The 15,311-nt window shown below is 37.7% G+C and overlaps 1 protein-coding gene across 2 annotated transcripts in view; it reads right to left on the reverse strand.

The window, feature by feature from the left end:
* The window catches only part of ADCY8 (adenylate cyclase 8), a 138,297-nt gene that overhangs the window by 65,165 nt on the left and 57,821 nt on the right, over window positions 1–15,311 (reverse strand). For both annotated transcript variants that reach the window (XM_074888012.1, XM_074888005.1), the window contains exons 4-5: window positions 11,765–11,876; window positions 59–186 (exon numbers count right to left, since the gene is read on the reverse strand). In XM_074888012.1, coding sequence (XP_074744113.1) covers window positions 59–186; window positions 11,765–11,876 — 240 coding nt within the window. The remainder of the gene's footprint in view (window positions 1–58; window positions 187–11,764; window positions 11,877–15,311) is intronic.

A 15,311-nucleotide genomic window follows, 5' to 3' on the forward strand; every position in this document is an offset into this window, starting at 1 on the left:
AGGAGACTGTCAGAAACAATGAAAGAAGAAGAAGAAGAAGGAAGAAAATCAACACTACCTGATAGTTTTGATCATGCTGAGCCCCATTTCAACACAGCAGTGTGCGTGGTCCTGGCGAGGTTCTGGGAGTCCCGACACACAGTAATAACAGTCCCCCAGGATCTTTATTCTGAGACAATGATGTTCCTATACGTAAAGGTATCAAAGAGAAAGAAAAGATTTGCAGTTATTTTTTCACTATTTTAAGGTGAATGTGAAAGTGGTTGAAAAAAATACTGAAAAAAAAAATTTAAAACGTGTTGCTGGATGTTGTCTGCTGATTCGTACAATCCTGGTTTATTTCATGTTTTAAATAAAATACATTTACATTTTAAGTAAAAAAGGATATAGTGATTTCTGTCTTATGCTAATCAGAGATGTCCTTGCTGATGGTGAGAAAGTGTTCATCAGAGTTAGGCTGGAAGCTAGACCAAGGATTCAGAAACACCAGCTGAGATAATGAATAACCCATTTTAGACTATATTCCTCCAGGGCATCCTTTCTGGCCCTTTTTTACACTGGAAATAAATGAAAAACCTCTTTCCTGCCACTGATAATCCCTCCCCACTTAAAAGTTTCCATTGTCACTCTCAAGAAATCCCAAGAGCTGTAGGAGTTAATCCAGTATCTGCATACAAAGGATATCAAAGAAGGTGCCTTGCATTAGACTTGCACACTGGGGAAATGACATTTATTTGGCATCCAGGTAGAGACATCCTTTACCATAGGAGAAAATACTGACTTTCTTTTCTTAAATATAAATTAACAGTATCCTTATACACTGAAATAGCGTATTACTGTGTGATTGGATCATTATTTTAGAAGATCCTTTGCTAATGAGCAGAAATACCTGAACTGCCAAAACTTTTGCAGTTCCCAGACAAGCAAAACAAGTGAGCCCAAGATTAACTGTAAACTTTCCCAGTGTATTCTACTGGCTTGGCACTCACAGGAAACAAGTAATGCACAGGAACAGGGAGCATAATAATTTAAAGACAGCTGCAAGTGTCTAGGGGCAGACAGTATCACAAGTTGAGTCAGAGAATTGTTTTTATGATAGAGAATCATTGAAATAATAAGTGCAGTATTAACACTCAATCGGTCAAAACTCCAATGACAGAATATTAAAATGAAGACCACTCATTACTGGGGAGTAGGATAATGATTTGTAAAACTGGTTCATTATATGACAGCAAAATTTGCCCTGTGGTTTTTATTTCAACTTTTCTCTTCTCTTTCTGTCAACCTGTGGTGGAGGCTGCATTAATCAAAGGAGCAGGGATACACTAAAGCCTCTGGGGAAGAGACAACTTTAAGTAGGATATAGGAGCAAACATGAACGCTGACTGTGCCTCAGGAATTGAGTACTAGCGAAATGAATGGGACTCCAGGTTATTATTCAAGATTTTGCCTAGGAAGAATAAAGCTTTGTAGTCAACCTCAGACAAGTCTTTACAAATCCTAGAGTGGCACAGAGAACCTACACACTTGCACTCAAAAGTCTTTGCAGAAGTCAGCTGAAGCTTCAAGCATGCCAGAAAGGGTAAAATCTGCTCTGGGCACAGGGCCAAAGGAAGCTGATTCACCCACAAATCTCCTTAAACCATCAGTAAGAGCTGACTGTGTTTCAAGCTTTGTCTAAGTCTCCAGCTAATACCATTGCTGGCTCTCAGAATGTGATGCCTAGCTGCCCAAGTTTCACAGGAAATTCAAGACTTCTAAGATGTCAAAATTCATGTCACTCTACTCTTTCCTTGTCCCCTTCCCTTCAATCCCTCTGCAGAAACACACAAGTGAACGCTGGGTACTTTTCATATGGTTGCAACTGAAATTGTGCATCCTAAAATCCACTGAACCATTATTTTTTTACATATTTCCTCCTCAATGGAAAGAATGGGAGATTCAATTTTACCACACTTTCCACCTTTTTTTTTTTTTTTCTCTAGAGTGTAACTATGAAACAAAGTTAATCAACAAGGAGCAAGGACTCAATGGCATAAATTAGTGCATGCCAAATTGCTAGTGGGTTTCCTTAAGCTTCTCTCTGTGTTCCCTGGTTAGACAAAATGCAAAGAGCTAAAGCTATTATAAAACACAGATTCTAAAGTTCTTCGACTTTTCTAATAGTGTCACTCAATTGATTCATATTCTAATTGACATTTGTTTACATCCACAAAGTAAAAGGAGCATTTATAATGTCATATCAGTTTGACTGGGGTGGAGTAAAACAGAAGGCAGCACTTTAACTCCATTCAGACCCACTACAAATACATTACAACTGATAACCTCATAGTACAATAGAGAAAGAAAAAGGGAAAACAGTCAATTTGCAGGAAAGAAAGAGAGAAAGAGAGAGAGAAAGAGAAAGAAAGAGAGGAAGAAAGAAAGAAAGAAAGAAAGAAAGAAAGAAAGAAAGAAAGAAAGAAAGAAAGAAAGAAAGAAAGAAAGAAAGAAAGAAAGAAAGAAAGAAAGAAAGAAAGAAAGAAAGAAAGAAAGACATATATCAAGTAGTATCAAATTTTACTATTATAATTACATTTTTACATGCAACATTTATCATGTAGTCTTGCACCTGAAGTACTTGCCTATCTGATGATGTGGGAATGCCCTATTAAGTGAGCATCTAATTCAGCACAGTTAGAGAACATAGTCTATAACAGAAAAAAAATTGCAGCTGTTTGGTTCTTAATGACTTATTTAAACTGGCTGAAGTGCTGATTCCATTAAAGATAGGTGAGACCTCTGTCACCTGGCTGCATGTCTCCTCATTTGCTGAACATCAGAACGAAGCAGACCACTTCAAAAAGAAGTGATTTTTATAAGAATAAGAAAGAAGAACCTTAATGCATAAGAAGACCTACTAATGAAAGTTTGTTTGTAAATGTGAGTACATGTGTGTGACACAGGAAATCTGTTCAGCTGTACACAAATGTGTGCTTTTTCTTGTCATGATATGTCACCTCTACACTCATTTAAAAAAGCCCAGGAAGTCATCTACAGAGTGAGATATCCAAACGGAGATGACTATATATAGGTGTCCATATGTCAGCCAGCAGTTAAGGCTGCCATTACAGTCAAAGGACAGCCAAGTAATGCAGTCAGTGAAGCCTAGGGACTGATTCAGCTCACAGCTAAAGTAGTTGTTTGGGCTGCAGTTCAGTTGTTTACAGTTACCTTATGGTACAGCGGTAAGACCCCTTGGTATGTGAGGCACCCACACAGGACTAACAGACATGACATAAGACATATATCCTTCTGGAGCAGTGCAAGGGCCAATCAGGATGTCTCTATTGGCACAAGAAGCCCCAAGGAGCACTTAAATGACTCCTTGTCTTCCTTATTTTCCTGTTAGTCAAATCATTATGACTGTTAAACATGAAACGTGTTACAGTCTGACCATATTGTCCCTACCCTTTTTATTCTTGCCTTATTATTCCCATCATACCTGTTTGAAAAGCAAACTGTGGATTTTTTAGCACTGGAAATGTTTCAGCTAGAAAAAGATAATTCCACAACTGCCAGGAAGGACATGAGGCTAATGGTATCTGCCTTTGGCAGAGAAGGACTGCATGGTCTCCTGAGATTCCCTCTGATAACTCTATAGTTTAATCACATCTACAGTTTAGACTAGATGCTTTGTCAGGCTGATTGTATTAGTACATTAAGGTTAGATTCATGGCTAATGTGATAGACATGCTGTAGTTGTAAATAGGAGACAGAGTTTTGTAAGGACCTACCTACTTTTCAGTGGTATAAAATGATAACAATAACATTCAAGTTTTTCCTCACACACTAGAGCTCAAGCCTGCTTCATAAAACCATCTCACTGCACCGGTATCTAAGAGTTGCAAGCTGATATTAAATGAAAATGAACGAAAAATATAAACATTCATGAAGAAACTGTAAAATGAACAAATTATTTAAATAAGAGAAAATGACCATACAAGCATTTTGATGCAGCCAATATTACACTACAGTGTTAAATCCTTACACTGTTGAGAGGCTGTTATGATCTGCTCTTTATTTTAGTCTATTCCTCTTTCCCTTCCCATAAGCAGTTCCAGGAGTTGTCCTTGGGTGTGTAAATGGTAGCTGTTATTATATAGACATTCAAATAAGAATACATCAGCCTCTCACCCCTCCCCATATTCACTCAGTAATGTCATTTGTTGAAGGTATCAATTAATTTCTCAACATGTCACAAATAGGTGGTTTTTTTCCCATTATTTACAGCTTCTCATTTGCTACAAGTGAAAGATTAAGGGACCTGATTCTTCAAAGATCAATTGAAATCAGTAGAAATTTTGCCTGGGGATATTGAGCAGACTGAAGCACTCAACTATTAATAATTCTAGGCAAATTCAGTGCCAAATTGATTACAAATCCTTTTCCAAATCACCTTAATCCAGAGCATCAGAAAATATGCAGATTTTTCATAAATAATTACCTCATATGTATGAATGATTTATGTTTAAGCTTATTAAATACACACTTACTGATTGGAAAGGAAACAAAGCAAACTGGCATAAGGCGGAGCTGGAGAAATGAGTTTCTCAAATACCAAGTTACTGAAAGACACAGTCAGAAACTTCATTAATATTTCTTGTTTCCTTGGGCTAAATTTCTGACGAGCGGAAAAAAATGATTGTGTTTTATAAGTTATGCCACTTTGTCAATTCTGCCTGTGGTGAATTAATCACTTCACCTACTTTTGAAGGGAATCCCGCAGGCTAGTGAACAGCCCACAGAAAAGTCCACATTTGCAATTTTTATAATTTCAAGCTCAAAACTTAGAACATTGTGGATGGGAAATTACTGAGGCTGAACTACAGAACAAAGAGATCATACACATAAATCTTTTAAAAGGTGGCCAGAGTGAGAGGAGGCAGGGACTTGGCCTTTGTGTACAACAGCTCAGTTCCTGAAATGTTTGCCAAAGGTATAGGAAACCTAGATAAAAGGCCTTTCTCAGCATGAATGGGGTCTAAGCCAAAGCTCTTAATCAGCAGGCTGTTTTGGGGTGGGCTGGAGAGAGAGAGGTCTGTCCAAATTCCTCCTATTGCAGCTCTGTTGGTTTGGAAAACAGAACTGGGACCTTGACAGAGCCAGATAGAGGGAAGTTCTTGAGTTCGGTGATACAGGCAGAAAGGAGGACCAGGTTTGGGTCATGGTTGCAAGGGCTGTTTCTATTCTTTATACATGTAAAGGGAAAAATGTGGCAATCTTTCATCCTCTGCCTGGACCAAGGAATACTTAAATATAGCCCTATATTAAATTCTTTTTCATAGTTTAACAGATCACATAAGGAATGTTTTATTTTTTTAGAATAGCCTATAGCAGTGTGGTTAGGACTTCTCCAAGCTGACAGAAAATATGGGTTTGGGGTCTCTCATGCTGCAGAGGGAACTGAGGCACGTTCTTGCGTGAGTTTATAGTATATTATATCAACACTTCTGTCCCTTGCCATACTGTGGAAGAAAACCAGCTGTGGCTGTTGTGTCTGGTGAGCAACCATCCTTACCGGCTAGTGTTAATTAGTTGATTATGCTGTAAGTCTTTTTAGGCGCAGAAATCCCTGTTAGAAAGATTCAAGGTGTGTTTCCTTCCTACTAAGGCAGGAACAAGTCTGCATGGAAATTCTGCCCTTCGGAATTTCTAGAACTGCAGATACATAAAGGGTGAGGTGCACATTTCTCAAGAATATACTTGTGAAGCCAAGATTTCATTCACATGTCAATTTAGTCAAAAAAGTGCTTTGGTTTTTTTTAGGTTTGGATTTACATAACTCTTAGTTCCTAAATCACCAAGAAGTTTTGAAACTGAAATTTTATTTAATCTGTCATTTTCATCTGACTTTTTTCATAAAATACCTGTAGACTATCACTTCTAGAAGTGTTATGTGGACTGAAGTTTTATTTGACTGTTCAAGTCTTTTGATGATTTACTGGGCTCTTTAGCATCTGAAATACTATAACTTTAGTAATAACATTGTTTAATAGTGGTGTTTTTTCTCTAGTATTAGACAATTAATTATTAACATTGGTGTGGAGGGAAAACACCCAGAATTAAGCACTGCAAAAAGAGTGTTGACTCCCTCTCATTACTATAAATTCATACAATGTTCTTATAATTAATTAATCCATACTGCTTAATACAGTACCCTAAACATGCATGAAGAAACTCACACCTTTATTTACTGTCACATATTTATAAACAGGTTTTTTTAGGGAGTCTCTAGAGTCCTGCGGGTTATGTGCTTGAAGATCATTTCACAAAAGAACAAAGCACTGCCAGCTCAGAGGTTAAATGTGGTTAAAGCACTGCAACGGGAGTGCCTTTATTGAGACAAACAAGCCTTTAACGCCCTCCATTCTCTCCTCTTTGACACCAGCTGGTGCAGGTATTGTACTGGGGCTACAGATTATGCGTTCTTGTGGAACCTGCTAGTTAGGCTGGTTTCCACCCCTGGAAACCCTAATCACAAGTAAGACTGGTAATACACTGTTGGAGGAATTTTTGACAGGTTGTCTGCAATCTCCCAAGAGGGAATTTAACCAAGGTTACAGAAAAAGACTACCTCTCTTAGGAAAAAAAGATTAAAAAAAATCAGTTGTTTAATAAGCAAAAGCAACCTGTGATTCACTTTACATAAATAACTCTCCCACTAACAGTGGGCTAGTGACATAAAGGGTAAAAAGGCTCATATTAAAGTGTGAATTTTCCATTCAGCACCTACAGTTCCTCTGAGTAAGAAGCACTGGTGTTCTGGTTTACCCTATGAGAACTGATGAGAGTAAAGAGATGAAGTGTCTTACAGGCCAGTCATTTTATCCTTATATTAAACCCATGGGTTTTAATCTTTCAGGAGAAGATTTCTGTTTCAGAATCAATGCTTCATATTAAAGATGAGTCCAAACTCAAATCTAAGACTGTGTGTTTGTGCATGCATCTAAACTAAAATGCTGTGACTTGATTTTATCTTTAGGTCTCAGTAAGGTTGGACTACCTCTCAGCTGCTGTTGCAAAAAAGCTTACCAATGCCTGCTCCTCTATTTAGGGTTCTACTCTTTCCTGTTCTTCATATCTGAAACCGAACCTACACACAGTGTAGATACATCTAGAAATATGACAAACAATTTAAATCATAGTATTGGCTGACTTCTAGCACTCTAGAGAAGGCAGAGGAAAAACAAATGTCAAAAATAACTATTACTTCATGAAAGCAGGACCTTATCCAGGCTTAAGTATCTTACTGAATGTCATCTTATTTCCCTTCTCTCTTCAAAATTTCTGTCTAAGGAAAATATTAATATTAATTAAGTTTCTGTTTAGGCCTTTCAGTAGATGGATATATAGGGAAATCTTTTCTTCAGTTCTGTTTTATGCCAACTTATTTTTCTTTCTTTCTAACTGTCACTTTTCTCTTTAATAACTATAAATCTTTTACAAATATCATAGAGTGATTAGAAAGGGGAAGCAGCTGCACATAACATAATATTACATTTCTTCTTATAAGAAATATTGAATTGACTTCTAATTTTCATTCAGAGTGTTCTGTGGTAATGATACAGGTATTCTGAATTTGTTGTTATTAATTATATGCATCAACATATGTTATAATACTTGATGTAACCAACTGAAAATGAGGAAAAGTCTCAGAGCTCTCATAGCTTCTGCATTACATTGAGAAAGAGGAAGGCTGAATAAGAGAAACAAGAAACTAAGCTAAATTACATTTTTCAGTAACTTGTGAATTAGTGTCTTCTTTATTATTATTTGTTTTATTTAAGATGATAGAGCAGATCAAAAAATTCTTTATATGGAATTATAAAATACTACTTTTATTTAGAAGTAAATAAGGATTTATAAGGATTTTCCTTAAAATCTAAAGAAACTGCCTCAAGCTTTCTGCAATTGATCTCTTTGCTTTGATGATAATTCTTAGCAAAACCTAAGAGTTCGACTAACTTTATTTTCAAGAGTTATGATAACTCTAGGTAAGATGATTAAGAACCAGTTAAATGCTAGATCTGAAATCTAGATGTGAATGTGTAATCTTCATTAGTGGAAGATCCTTCTAGGGTGGTCTTGAAACGATCACTTTCCAAAAGGCATGTCAAGGATTTACAGGCAAATATGAGACCATTGATAATAACGTTTGCATAAGAAATAAGACTGGTAGAATGATCAATTACCATGCAGGCATGGTGTTCATAACAAGACATCAAGACCATAAAACCCCAAAATAATATGTTTTAGTACTATAGTGTCATCATTGTATGTTCAGAAACATGATCTTTGGACCAAGTAAAGAGAGAAAAAGAGGAATGGTGATGATCTGCCTCCACAACACTAGTGGAGCTTAGTCCAGGAACACTGCTTCCAGTGCTAGCACATATGCCCTAAAAGACATTCTGAAAAATTGGAGACAGTCCAGAAAACTAGTCTCAAAAGTTGTTTGAAGGAATATATCTTACAGAGAAAAAGCCTTGTAATGAGATTGGTCTGTTTCTTTTATCAAAAGGAAACCTGAAAAGTGGCTTGATCAAAGCACACAAATGTATTCCCAGAGAAAAGCAGCGGCTACAAGACAGTTCTTTTGTCTAGGAAAAATAGGTCATAGCAAGAATCAATGTATGCAATTCAAAGTCAGAAAAATAAAAAAAGAAACAAGCCATACTGAATTAACAGTAAGAGAGTTAAGACACTGGAATAAACTCCCAAGATACACAAGTACTTCTCCGTCTCCTGGGATCTTCAGATAAAGGTTGGACATTTTTCCAAGAGATATACCTTTACCAGGTGTGAAAGGTTTGTACAATATCACACGAGTAGGCTGACAGGTTCATGTAAATCACAAGTCCTTAAAATTCTGTTCATGGATCAGTAAGTGTCCAAAATTTTCAAAGGTAAATGTTAAGTTGAATACAAGATTTAGGCCCTTATATTTTAGGAGCTTTTAGAGGTCTCTCCATAAGAGTCCAGAACCCTGACTGAGAAGTCTTGGTTTCCTATGAAATGCAGAGGGAGAGTTCATCTCCTTGGGTTGGACAGAAACATCAAAAGCCATGTAGAGCTCCTGTTCCTCTCTAGGGATGTTGAACATCTCTATTGTCAGGACATCAGGTAGGTATCATGACATCCAGGTTTAAGAAGCCACAAACAAGGAACACAACCAGAATGCCTTTCTTTTTAATAAATTTTAATTATTCACGGTTAGATCACACTAATCTTTGTAGTCAAATCTGTTCAATTTCTGCAGTGACTCTTCCCTGTGTCTTTCACCTTTCAGAGGACTGACCTGGATTAGTCTAGTCAATGATATGTAGAAGAGCAAAGCAAATTCACAGACTAGGAAAGAAAATGCATGAACAAGCCTAGAGTCCTGAATTTAGTGACTGGGACATTCACTTGAGGGATGACTGTCCCGATGATGAAGTTTTGCAGACAGAGTTCTTTCATCCTAAATACTGCAAATTTCTGGGTAAGAAATTCATTGCTGTGTTAGACAAACTGTAAATTTATAACTGTTTCTTTAAAATAAACTCACCTACATTTTTGGAATACTCACTCCTATGTGGGCACATTAAGTGTTCTCCATGAAGTTTTATGAGTTTAGGACTGTGACAGAAAGATTTCGAGAAGGTTGAAGCAGGAGATGTATGACAAACCACAGAGAAGGGGGAAACCTCTGTGCATTTAAAGAAGAAAAATTTTCAGTTCCTATAAAATGTTAAAACCAAGCAGAGTGCCTTCAGGGTTAAGTGGCAAGTGAGGGAGGATTCTTTGGATCACACTTTTAGATGTAAATGCCTTTCTTGCTTTTAACTCCTTTATTGGATCTAGTCCTTCTATACAAAATCTCTGTTGGTTAAGTATAATTTATGGAATTATTAGAAAATATGGTTAATGATCATGAAAGAAGAATTTGTTCTACAAAGAATGCTAGGCAAAATTGAAATGAAAATAAAGGCAATAAGTCATATGACGTACATGTTTTTCCTAAAATACTTATGTGACGTACATATGTTTACTTTGGTTTAAGATATGTTTCTTCAGTTGGGGTAGCTATTTTTGTCAAGCCATACAGAAGCAGACATTACTCCTATAAGCTTTCTAAAAGACAAGAATGAGGTAACTTCTTTTACCCTGCTTGATTTTTAATGTAAATCAGAATGATGAGGGTTTTTTGTTTGCAAAACAAATATTGTAGATTACATTTTCAATTTACCAGTGTCCAGGCAATGGATTATGACATCACTCTGTACATGAGAAAACATGTTGCTATTTAAGATAAAAATTGCTGACCCAAAAGAGCTGTGAATAATTATAGAAGTCTTGTCTTTCTTGACTTTAATTTGCAGTCTAAGAGACTACACCAAGAGTCTTACTGATACCTGTGCAATGTGTGCACAAATACCCCATACCCCTGAGCCAGAAATATATAAAAATCAATGAGGGTGTATATCCAAGAAAGTCACACCAGGCTCCCTTTATAGTAAATAGAGAGCATGTCTAGAGAGCAGGTCAAATATATTCAGAATGTAATTCTTGTTTTCCCATAGTATGTGCTTACATTTGATTGGATAATTTATAAGCTAAACTCCATTAAATATACTTCATTGCCAACACTATCAGCCTTATTAGCTAGCTCAGATGTTGACACTTAAAGATAGTTACATGGAAAGAAACTTTGACCAAAGAAGAAAAGAAAAGAAAAGAAAAGAAAAGAAAAGAAAAGAAAAGAAAAGAAAAGAAAAGAAAAGAAAAGAAAAGAAAAGAAAAGAAAAGAAAAGAAAAGAAAAGAAAAGAAAAGAAAAGAAAAGAAAAGAAAAGAAAAGAAAAGAAAAGAAAAGAAAAGAAAAGAAAAGAAAAGAAAAGAAAAGAAAAGAAAAGAAAAGAAAAGAAAAGAAAAGAAAAGAAAAGAAAAGAAAAGAAAAGAAAAGAAAAGGAAGAGAAGGGAAGAGAAGAGAAGAGAAGAGAAGAGAAGAGAAGAGAAGAGAAGAGAAGAGAAGAGAAGAGAAGAGAAGAGAAGAGAAGAGAAGAGAAGAGAAGAGAAGAGAAGAGAAGAGAAGAGAAGAGAAGAGAAGAGAAGAGAAGAGAAGAGAAGAGAAGAGAAGCAAGTCTAGCAAAACAGAACATGTGTTCTGCTTGTACTTCTGTGATCTGCTTTTTTTCTAATCAGTACTAATTAAATATCAACTAATTTGCCTAACATAATAATTTTCTCTACTGTGTTTGATTTCTTTAATTGTTGCATTAGATAGAATCCAACTTAAAGGTTGCAAAACTTGCTAGTAACTAACCATCGCAATGACTGTGGTGGGTGATTAAATGACCTTTAAATGAACGGGTTGGTTAACCTTCCTTAGATCTTAGAAGAAAAGTCAAAATAAAGCTATGGTCTTAAAAAAATTTAATTTTCCAGCAAGGACCAGAACTATTAAACTTCCTTAAAACTGTGGTAGGTGATCCGCTTTCATACCATTTTTGGTCTAACACTACAGAAGCACAAAGTTCTGATGACTATCTGAGCTCTCACATGCTATCAAAACTCATCCTTTTTGATAAAGCTTGTCAGTGACTTCCAACCTCAATGGCTGTATAAAATCCCAGTGGGGAAAATCTGGATGAATATTGTTTAAAGTGATCAGGGTATTTCTCAAAACTCCCAAATACAGAGTTGACTTCATATCTTTTTGCAAATAAACTGTGTTTAACTTACATGTGCTAGTCGATCAAATCTGGCAAAGAGTTCATTCAGCATTCGGACCAACTCCTGGGCTGACAGAGTTGTTGAGAGGTTGGTGAATCCTTTAACATCTGCAAAAAGAATACTAAAAAAAGAAGAGATATTAATATTGCAGCCTATTTCCTTTGATAACTGAATGTCCTAAGTAACAAAGACCTTCTGGTAATTTACTAGTGAAGGATCATTTTAAAGTCTTGCTACATTTGCACTAGACTTGTAGAGATTCTGGAGTACTGAATATAAATATTGAAGAGACTAAAGAAATAGTACCAAGTATGAGAAAGGGTTTTGCAAAAAATGTGTGTTATGCAATTTTGGATTTTCAAAGCATTCAGGAAGATATAGTTAAGCCTTAATAAGCACAGTTGTCCCCGTTTATCAGCTAGAAGACTAAAACATAGTGCACCCAAAATATAGAGGGATGTATAAACAGATAGGCTTGGAACCTAGTTGTCTATTAGCATCTGACAGTGTTCTTTGAAGGTGTGTTTATATATAGCTGTTTTTTACCATGGACTTTACTTCAGTGATTTGAATTTTTAATGGCATTTTCAGGCTTTACTTACCTATGTGTCATACAAGACTCAGATCCTAAAACAACAGACAGATTAGAATCATAGAACGGTTTGGATTGGAATGGACATTAAAGATTATCTAGTTCCAACCCCCCTGTCATGACAGGGACACCTTCCACTAGACCAGGTTGCTCAAAGCCCCGTCCAACCTGGTCTTGAGTGCTTCCAGGAATGAGGCATCCGTAACTTCTCTGATCAACTTGTTCCAGTGTCTCACCACCCTCACAGTAAAGAATTTCTTCCTAATACCTAATCTAAATCTACCCTCTTTCAGTTTAAAACCATTACCCTTCATCTTATTCCTATACTCCCTAACAAAACATCTCTTGCTATCTTTCCTGCAACCCCCTTTAAGTACTGTAAGGCTGCTATAAGATTTCCCCGGAGCCTTCTCTTCTCCAGGATGAACATCAATTCTCTCAGCCTGTCATCATAGGGGAGGTGCTCCAGTCCCCTGACCATCCTCATGCCCCTCCTCTGGAGCCACTTGAGCAGGTTGCTGTCCTTCTTACGTTGGGGGTCCCAGAGCTGAAAACTATATTCCAGCTGAGGTCTCATGAGAGCAGAGCACAGGGGGAGAATCACCTCCCTTGACCTGCTGGTCACACTTCTCTTGATGCAGCCCAGGATATGGTTGGCTTTCTGGGCTGCGAGTGCATATCGCTGGTTCATATTCAGGTTTTCATCCACCGTTACCCCCAAGTCCTTCTCTGCAGGGCTGCTCTCAATCCCCTCATCACCCAGCCTGTATTTGTTGTTGGGACTGCCTCAACCTGCATGCAGGAAGTTGCACTTGGCCTTGTTGAACTTCATGAGGTTTGCACGATCCCACCTCTCAAGCCTGTCAAGGATCCTCTGGATGGCATCCCTTCTCTCCAGTATATCGACTGCACCACACAGCTTGGTGTCTGGCAAACTTGCTGAGGGTGCACTGAAATCCACTGTCCATGTCACCAACAAAAATGTTAAAAAGCGCTGGTCCCGATACTGATCCCTGAGGAATGCCACTCATCACTGATCTTCACTTGGACATCAAGTCATTGACTGAAACCCTCTGAATGTGACAATCCAACCAATTCCTTATCCACTGAGTGGTCCATCTGTCAAATCCATGTCTGTCCGATTTAAAGACAAGGACGTCATGTGGGACAGTGCAAAATGCTTTGCTTAAGTCCAGGTAGATGACATCAGTTGCTCTTCCCTTATCCATGAATGCTGTAACCCCATCGTAGAAGGCCACTACATATGTCAGGCACAATTTGTCCTTAGTGAAAATGTGTTGGCTGTTATGAATTACCTCCTCATTTTCCATGTGCCCTAACATAGTTTCACAGATTCATGACAGCCTTGGTATATACCAGGCTCAGGCCATCTTTATTCATATATTTTTAGGGACTTGACAGAAGTACCTGAGTTAGAAACATAGTACTCACTATTTAAGGTATGAATCTTTATTTGGATGGTTCCTTGTTCTTTCTGCTTACTTCACAGGGAGCCCAGTGTGATCATACTTAGAGTTTAGGTTCATCAGATAGGTTGCCTGAAGTTATGGTAGGATCTTAGTCAACAAACTAATGCAAACGGAGCTCTAACCTATATTTCATCAGCCAGTGAATTTTCTAGCTATGCAACTTCTGTTGTCCACTATGCCTACAGTGAACACATGTGAATATAGAGAAACACATGCACACACACAAAGTCTGTGGTGTGCAAGCTATCACCCAGACCAAAGCATGTAATAGGTCAGTACTTAACAGCTGAAGAAAGATAAGTATTGTTGTGAGAGAGCAAAACGTCAAATGATTGTCTCGAAGCTTGCTTGTGTGTGTACTTTGAATCATGGGATGGTGTAAGTAATGCCTTGAACATTCATCAAGGACCAGCTTTTTGTGGCTTTTGTCTAAGAAATGCCACCCAAGGAAGCAGGAGTGTATCGAAGAATGCACTCTCCCACTCCCTTGCAGTTGTATCGACAAACTGCTTAGATAAGCCTCAAAGAGGGGGAAACTGAGAGTGGACTGAGTGAAACGGGGTGTTTCTCATCCAGCACAGGGACCGCTGATCACTGTCTCTATTATGTAAGCCAAATACTTTGTGGTTCTATTGTGTACACCAGATGCCATGCATGACTTGCAAGACTTGTGACTTGACCAGTGAGGAGGTGATAAGAACTGATAAGAGGTGATTATTTTTGTCCCAGAAACCTGATGATTGCTCAAGAAGCATGAAGTAATCAGATCTGTGGGAACTGATGCAAAAACAAAGGTGGGCCGACTGAGTGTGACCTCTGACTCAATTGGACAATGGGTGCTTCACTCCATTCCCCCTCAATGTACGCACAGAACCCATGCTCCACCTTTTCCCATCTCTCATGGAAATGAGTTTGTGGAATACCTGCTTCTCTTTGTCTAGTATGCAAATCAGCGATAAAATGAGCTTAAAAGGTGACAGAGAACTTTGCTGTGTGTGCACCCACCACCAAAAAACTGAAGACTGAGGACCAATGGGATGCTGCTGGATCCATGGTGGTGACTATTTTTGTGACTCCATTCCAGACGGTTGCTTGATTTCTGTCTTTTCCTTCCATTCTGTGCTATTGCTGCCACTTCACTTTTAATAATATAAACTGTTTTGGCTGTATGGCATTTGACCTCATTTGTGTCTTAATCTCGCTCTTGGGATCATATCAAAACCTCTCCCGACATTGGATCTGGACAATTGTCTACTTTAAAAGGTAGTAATGTTCCAAAGACACATATCAAGTTGGCATAGACTGGAAATAACCCAAATGAACCTCGTTAGCACTTCAAAGTCAACTAATAAGTATGTTTTGTAGTTCAGTTTTGGGCCCCTCACTACAAAAAGGACATTGAATTACTTGAGCGTGTCCAAAGAAGGGCAATGAAGCTGGTGAAGGGTCTGGAGCACATGTCGTATGAGGAGCG

This window comes from Strix uralensis, chromosome 1 (assembly GCF_047716275.1).
Source record: "Strix uralensis isolate ZFMK-TIS-50842 chromosome 1, bStrUra1, whole genome shotgun sequence".
In the NCBI taxonomy this organism is placed as follows: domain Eukaryota; kingdom Metazoa; phylum Chordata; class Aves; order Strigiformes; family Strigidae; genus Strix; species Strix uralensis.